At 45.3% G+C, this 8,284-nt stretch overlaps 1 protein-coding gene across 1 annotated transcript in view; it reads left to right on the plus strand.

Moving 5' to 3' along the window:
* The first annotated feature begins 2,537 nt into the window (after positions 1-2,537).
* The window catches only part of LOC108794614 (zinc finger protein 84-like), a 14,450-nt gene continuing 8,703 nt past the window's right edge, over positions 2,538-8,284 (plus strand). The window contains exon 1 of the mRNA XM_018565692.1: positions 2,538-3,430. Within this exon, the coding sequence (XP_018421194.1) occupies positions 2,538-3,430 (893 nt within the window). The remainder of the gene's footprint in view (positions 3,431-8,284) is intronic.

Here is an 8,284-nt window from a genome sequence, read left to right on the forward strand (position 1 = left end):
AAGTCTATAGAACACAAGTGATCTCTCAGATCTCCCCCTTAACCTGGGTCACATTTACTCTCTGTTGCCCCAAGTGCAGGTTCCCCAATGGCCCCCCTCCCCTCCCCTCACCATTCTTCTCATTTACAGATATGACTGCTAGAACAGATAAAAAGACATTGGGGGGAATTGATCAAAATTGGAGTGAACAGAATCTGGAGCAGTTGCCTATGGCAACCAATCAGCTTCTCTCTTCAGTTCGTTTAGTTAAGATTTGAAAATGAGAGAGAGAAGCTGATTGGCTGCCATGTACAGCTTATGCAGTTTTTGCCTGCTCCAGTTTTGATAGATCCCCCCAATGTGCAGTGTCACCGGGGATGTGCGGCGTGACCGGGGATGTGTGGGGTCAATGGAAAAAAAATGGTTTAGCATGTCACCGCACATGTTCTCTCCACCACATCCCCGGTGACCTCGCACATCTTTGGTGACCCGCACATCCCCGGTGACTCCGCACATCTTCGGTGACCCCAAACATCCCTGTTGACACTATACAAGCTTCGGTGACCCCGCACATCCCCGGTGACACCATACAATCTCTGGTGACCCCGCACATCTCCTATGACACCATACAATCTCTAGTGACCCTGCACATCCCCGATCACCCCACACATCCAGGTTCCCTTATGTCCCCCTCTACCCCCACCATTCTTCTCATTTACAGATACGACTGCTAGAACAGATAACAAGACATTGGGGGGAATTGATCAAAATTGGAGCGAACAGAATCTGGAGCCGTTGCCCATGGCAACCAATCAGCTTCTCTCCAGTTTGCTCAGGTAAGATTTGAAAATGAGAGAGAAGCTGATTGGTTGCCATGCACAGCTGCTATTGATTTTGCCTGCTCCAGTTTCGATAGATCCCCACACTGTGCGGTGTCACCGGAGATGTGCGGGGTCAGCAATGATAAGCGGGGTCACCAGAGATTGTATGGTGTCACCGGGCATGTGCGGGGTCACCAGGGATGTGCGGAGAGCACATGTGCGGTGACGCCAAACAATTTCCAGTGACGCCGCACATCCCCGGTGACACTGCACAGAGGGGGGATCTATCGAAACTGGAGCAGGCAAAAACTGGATCAGCTGTGCATGGCAGCCAATCAGCTTCTCTCTCTCTCTCTCTCTCTCTCTCTCTCTCTCATTGATCCAATTTTGATCAATTTTCACAATGTCTTTATCTGTTCTAGCAGTCATATCTGTAAATGAGAAGAATGGTGGGGGGAGGGGAGAGGGGACATTGAGGAACCTGGACTTGGGGCAGCACAGAGTAAATCTAGAAAAAATGGTACATGCATGAATCTATAACCGGCCTTTATAGCAGGGCGCACATTGGGAAGGCTTACAACAATACAAAACACAAAAATTCCCCAGCCTCAACTATAAAACCTCTGATTTTAACGCATAATGTTGACAGGGCTACTTGTTTGGTTGCAGGCCGGCTGGCAGGTTGAGGCTGGGGAATTTTTTTGTTTAGCACAGAGTAAATGTGACCCAGGATAAGGGGGAGATCTGAGAGAGACACAGGACACAGAATCTCCTTTTACTTGTCCTGTTCTGTAGTCTTCTCTCTGTGTCCTAACACTCACACAGACACACAGAACTATGACTCATCCTGCTGTCTCTCCACAGAGAAGGGAGGGGAGGGGGAGGGGAAAACAGCTGATTGCAGTTTAGAGATAACAACCGGACCCTCAGAGAGATGGATTGAAGATATTGTGGAGGGAATTTGGAACTTCTAGGTCTCTGGCCTGTAAAATAATCTATAAAAGTATGAAAGACAGCCCTGTGACTCCTAAGAATGCACACACATATACATCCCCCTGCACCTCCCCATTACCACCAAAAACTCAAAATCACTTACAAAGGTGGAAATGTCCTTTTTTAAGGACAAATAATTGAACCTTACTATTTAATAAATAGTCATAATTTGGATAAACTAACAACTAATGCTAACTGGTCATTGTTTTTTCTGTGCCATATAAGCTCTCGTACAGGGTAACCTGAATGTATTATGTGTAGTCTGGATATCTTGAGGCAAGATAATGGAAGGTGATAAAGGTTATCTTGTACCCATAATTTAGGATTATCTTCAGTAATTCTGAAATTACCGGCAGTTGGAAACTGTTACATGTTTTACCAAAATGTAAGCTGGCCATACACATGAAGATTCCACCATCCATGCTAAACCATGTGGATGTGGGAATCTTCGTTGCTGGGTCACCGGTAACCTGACACTGTCTGAACACCTGAACAGTGGCTGCAGCTGATTGGCCAGTAATCTTCTACTTTCCTCATTTGCTGAGGCAGGTGGCACCTGCAGGACCAAGCAGAGCTTGAGTCAGCAGGACTCGGCTGTCAACAGTCTATGAGTCTAAAATACATTTTATGTTCCCTATAGGTGGAATAATAAGCTGAGCAGTGAAGAAGATTATCACCAACTGATGAGTTCTGCAAGAGAAGAGCCATTTTTTTTTCTGTTAACCTGACCGATCCTTCAGAGTCATGGAGCATTTGGTTATTCGGCAGAGGAACCACAATGGAGTGAAACCATTTAAATGTTCAGAATGTGACAAGTGCTTCACTGATAAGTCAGGTCTTAGGAAGCACCAGAAGATTCACACGGGAGATAAACTTTTTAGATGTCCAGAATGTGACAAGTTCTTCACCGAAAGGGCAAGTCTAACTAATCATCTGATGATTCACACCGGAGAGAAGCCATATCTGTGCTCGGAATGTGATAGAAATTTTAGGTCCAAATCAGAGCTGATCCAACACCAGAGGGTCCACACAGGGCAGAATCCATACAGATGTGTTATATGCGGCAAGTGTTTCTCAAGGAAGCAAATTCTTATTGGTCACCTGAGAACTCACACTGGAGAGAAACCATTTAAATGCTCGGAATGTGACAAGTGCTTCTCAGAAAAGGGAAATCTTACTCAACACAAGAGGGTTCACACTGGAGAGAAACCATATAGTTGTTTGGAATGTGACAAGAGATTCAAAGAAAAGTCACATCTTAGTATACACCAAAAGACTCACACAGAAGAGAAGCCTTATGTGTGCTCTGAATGTGATAAATCTTTTAGGTTCAAATCAAATCTGACCAAACACCAGGGGACGCACAGAGGTCAGAAGCCATTTAAATGTTCAGAATGTGACAAGTGCTTCACAGAAAAGGCTAATCTTACTAAACACCAGAGGGTACACACAGGAGAGAAACCATTCCCGTGCTCTGTATGTGATAAATGTTTTATAGCCAAATCAGATCTGATCAAACACCAGAGGGTTCACACTGGAGAGAGGCCATTTAGATGTTCAGAATGTGACAAGTACTTCACTGAAAAGGGAAATCTTACTAGACACCAAAAGAGTCACACGGGAGAAAAGCCATATCATTTTTCATCAGAGCATTCACATGAGATAGAAACTGTTCACGTGTTGTGAATTTCACAAATGCAACACAGAATTAAAGCTGAACTCCAGGCAGACAACATTGAAAGAGAGTACATTTTACATGCTTTTAAGCAGTACAGTCTAGTCACCTCTCCACCCCTGCCCTGTGACTGAACAGTAAAAGGGCAAGCAGAAGACTGATGAGGTCTCCACAGTCCTTCCAGTAGCTTGTTCCTTGTCAGAACTGTGGCACATCCCTAGTAGATCCCTCATTCAGGTTCAGTTTCTGAGACCAAACCTGGAAGGAAGATGGGTTCACCCCTTAATCAGTTGTGGGACTGCACATAAGCGAAGAGATAGGATGTAGTTCAGCTTTAACATTAGATGTTTCAAGCAAGAATAATGTCCTATCCCTATCTTGACTGTGACGTTTTTAAACTGCTCAGAGCTACAGATATCACTGACCATTGTTAGAAATGCAGCTACTCCTTTAAACTGCAGTCACAATTCAATTATTTTTAGAGAATCATCATTTACGCAGAAGAGAAAACATGTAGATGTTTAGAATGGGCTAGATCTTACTCAATACCAAAAGACTCGCATAGGAGACAAGTCATAGCTGTGTTCTTAGTGTAGCTCATTTTAAAATTTGTCTGAAGCCAAAATTTGTGGATAGCATGATTGAGGGTGTCCCTAATATAATCGCTGCCTAAGGCAGGGGGATTATGATGGTCATGTTCTCAGGGTGATGGAAGGGATGGGGTGCTTAGGGTGTAAGGTAACGGTGCTCTGGCTGGCATCCTGGTGGTGCACCGCCCTGATCTGGCTTGCATCCCGGCCAGCTCACTGACGTCACTGGTTGCCAGGAGCTGAATAAGATGTAGTCCATCGCATCCTCCTTAGCTCCTGGCAACCAGTGATGTCACTGGTTGCCAAGAGCTGTATGGGATGCTGGCCAGAGTGTCCCACTCAATTCCTGGCAACCAGTGACATCACTGGTTGCTGGGAGGTGAGAGTGACATCCTTCGGAGTGCACCTGGTTGTTAAGAGCTGGGAGGGAGATGTGTATGGCCCTTACACATCTCCCTGCATAGCTCTTGGCAACCTGGGATGCTCTGGCCGGAAAAGGGGTGGCAGGCCCACATGACCCAAAGAGATATCACCTGAGACAACAGTGATACTGCAAAACCTAAAGTCTAAAAAATGTCCAGGAGGTTAAAGGAAATATCCTTATAGCTCTTTAATAAAGCAATAAGAAATAGCAAAAAACAGCATTCCACTGACATTTTGGGAGATTCACCCTCTCTGTTTGCACTGGTTACAGTTATTACTGGGGCTGAAAGTGAAGGAAAATCCAAAATACTGAGCTGCCACCAGAACAGGTATAGAGGAGGAACCTTCCAATAAGGATACTTGTTCAGTAACAACTGTCTAAGAAGGATTTACATCCCCTATGATGAGATTTCGGAAAAAGATTCAACTACACATCATACTGATCTAATGGAGCTTATATTTGTCACATGGGGGAAAAGTACCTGATGTGCCCCCACCAACCATTCATGTCTTTTAGTCACTCTGACACTATGGTGATCATTTTGTTTATTGGATAATTTTTGTTGCCTTTTGTAGAAGGGTGGGACTATATTTTTTTTTTTTTTGGGGAGAGATGATTGGTAAGCACACACTATACAAGAATTGTTAAAGTGGCCTCATCACCACAAGGTCACTTTACTTAATAGGACACCTGTAAAAGAAAAGGTAATATACTTACCCTTCCAGTGGCTGGCGTGTCGAAATTCAAGGGTTGCCTAAATGCTAAGGTGGTTCCTTCATCTTGGCTCATATGTTACTACAGGTTGTATGAGCTGGCAGTAGGAACCACACTGTGTGGGGGGAGCAAGTATTTGACTTATCCAGACAGCCGAATGCTTGCAGCAGCTGGGTAGTAGAGATGTGGCAGGTTTTCAAATATGGGTCTTTGGAATGATATGCATATTAGCTCTACTTTTACAGGTGGCCTGTTGAGTCAAAGTGACCCTCTAGTGACAGGGCCACCTTAACACTAATAATATCCTTTTGTCTGATAAAGAAGTCTGTTGGCTATAATACAGTGGCCCTATACCTTGCATGTCTTTTTCTGCTGACCACATACACCGGCCCTATCTGGTGCTTAGTAAGCACACATCTACTAATGGTCTCCTGCTGTATGGAGAGATTTCTTGTTACTTCTTATGTCTCCAGAAAAGGAATCGAATGGACTCCAGATGGCAGACAGGTTTAACCCGCTCCTTACTATTTAAAGGGGTAAAAAGACAGTGGCTTGTAATACATTTTAATGAACTTAACCTGATCTGTTCAAAAGCAACTCAAACAGGAGAGATGCTGTTAAGATGTTAGATTGATGTGTATGCAGTGACCCCAAAGTTCACAAGCCATTGTGGCCAAGAATTTGTAGCTTTCTAAAATAAACTTTTTTTAAAAATACTACAAGATTTATGTTCATGTTTTTGAGTGTTCATTCTTATAAAAATGCCCCAATACAAACTCTGATACTGGCGCTTTAAATTTTTAACCCCAGCTGGCACTGCAAACAGGCACAGTGCTTCACAGGAAGGCTGCCAAGGTCACCAACAAAGTCCCATCAGCATCTCTGTTAACGCATGCCAAAATCTCCTCTTACTCCACGCCACTGCACACACCCACCCACCCGCTGAGATCGACCGGGACCCCTGGTAACACAGCACAGATGAGTATTAACCCCACACAGCCTAGCACAGAGCTGCACAGCCCAGCATTAACCCCACACAGCCTAGCACAGAGCTGCCCAGCATTAGCCCCACACAACCAGCACAGAGTTGCACAGCCCAGCTTTAACCCCACCCAGCCGATCATTAACCTCACACAGCCCAGCAATTAACCCCACAGCCCAGCCCAGTCTGCACAGCCTACCATAGACCTCACATAGCCACCTGAGCTTCCACACAGCCAATCATAGGTCCCACATAGCTACCTGTGAGTCCGCACAGCCCACCGCTAACCCAGCACAGCCCACCATAGACCCCGCATAGCCAGCTGAGAATACACTCAGCCCATCATTAACCCCACTCAGCCCACCATAGACCCTGCAAAGCCACCTGAGAGTCTGCACATCTCACCATAGACCCTGCATAGCCACCTGAGAGTCCGCACAGTCCACTATAGAACCTGTAAAGCCACCTGAGTTCGCACAGCCCACCATAAAACCTGCACTGCCACCTGAGAGCCCATACATTACACCATAGAACCTGCGCTGCCACCTGAGAGTCTGCACAGTCCACCATAGAACCTGCACAGCCACCTGAGTCCACACAGCCCACCATAGAACCTGCACTGCCACCTGAGAGTCTTCATAGCCCATCATAGACCCTGCATAGCCCACCTGAGAGTCTGCATAGCCTACCATATAACCTGCACAACAACCTAAGTGTCCACACAGCCCACCATATAAACTGCACAGCCACCTGAGTCTGCACAGCCCACCATAGAACCTGCACTGCCACCTGAGAGTCTGCACAGCTCATCATAGACTCTGCATAGCCCACCTGAGAGTCTGCAAAGCCCACCATAGAACCTGCACTGCCACATGAGAGGCTGCACAGCCCACCATAGACTCTGCATAGACCCCCTGAGAGTCTGCACAGCCCTCCAAAGAACCTGCACAACAGCCTGAGAGTCCACACAGCCCACCATAGACCCCACACAGACTCCTGAGACCCTACACAGCCCTCTAATAACCAGCAGAGCCCTCCTGAGACCAAACAGCGACCTGAAATCCTCCGCTGGAGACATCAGATTGGCACCCTGGAGCAGCATAGAGTATGTAGCTTCATATTATTCTGCATTGATGTATAATGCATTTCTGGGATTTGCAGTCCTCTATAGCCGGTTGCCATTCTGCATAATGTATTACTGGGATTTGTAGTCCTCTCTAGCTAATGATAATATTCTACATTGCTGTTTAATGTATTGCTGGGATTTTTATTCCTCTATAGCTGGTGGTATTCTGCATTGCTGTATAATGTATTGCTGGGATTTGTAGTCCTCTATAGCTGGTAGCATTCTGCTTTGTTGTATAATGTATTGCTCAGATTTGCGGTCCCTCTACAGCTTGGAATAAGTGGCAGAACTACTAGGGGGGCAACGTTTGCAGCTAGGACCGGGCCCTGGCACTTCACCACTGTCCTAAAAAATGTTAAAAAGTGAAACTAGTCTGTATTGTTTTATAAAAACTGTCACATGACACTAAAAGAAAGGTAATCAATAATTGGTATTGGCGAGTAATTGAGGAAAAGTATCGGTACTCTTACTGGAAAAAAATGGTATCCGTGCATCCCTATATAAATATATATATAAATTGCATTTTCTTTTTTACTGCTGACCATAATAAAAGGAACAGAAATGAGTATAAATCCTCTACACATTCCCTTTGACTTCACAATGAAGGGTAAGTGACGTGGGGGGAGTGGATTTTGTCAGTACAGGAAAGTGGGAACTCATGGAAGAGGAACCTGAGCAGTCAGGAGAGTGGGGAGAGATTTCCAGAGCACACAGTGTGCTGTGGGATAAGTGGTGCAGAGTTGTGGAAGGAAGAGCCGTCTTCCCCCCGTCCTTAGAGTGCAGTCCTGTGTTTGGTGAGTAAAACCTTCAATTCTGAGAACTGTGGAGAATGTACTCGCAATGTTATGGAGGAACGCATAAAATGGAGATGTATAATGAGGATTAATGAGGATTTAGCGGTAATAGTGTTGTCTTCAGATAATCCACTCTGAGTGATCTATGTAGATTGCGAGAAATTGGAAACCTTCATTACAGAATCA

The sequence above is a fragment of the Nanorana parkeri genome, unplaced genomic scaffold (genome assembly GCF_000935625.1).
Source record: "Nanorana parkeri isolate BGI_ZX_2015 unplaced genomic scaffold, ASM93562v1 scaffold874, whole genome shotgun sequence".
In the NCBI taxonomy this organism is placed as follows: domain Eukaryota; kingdom Metazoa; phylum Chordata; class Amphibia; order Anura; family Dicroglossidae; genus Nanorana; species Nanorana parkeri.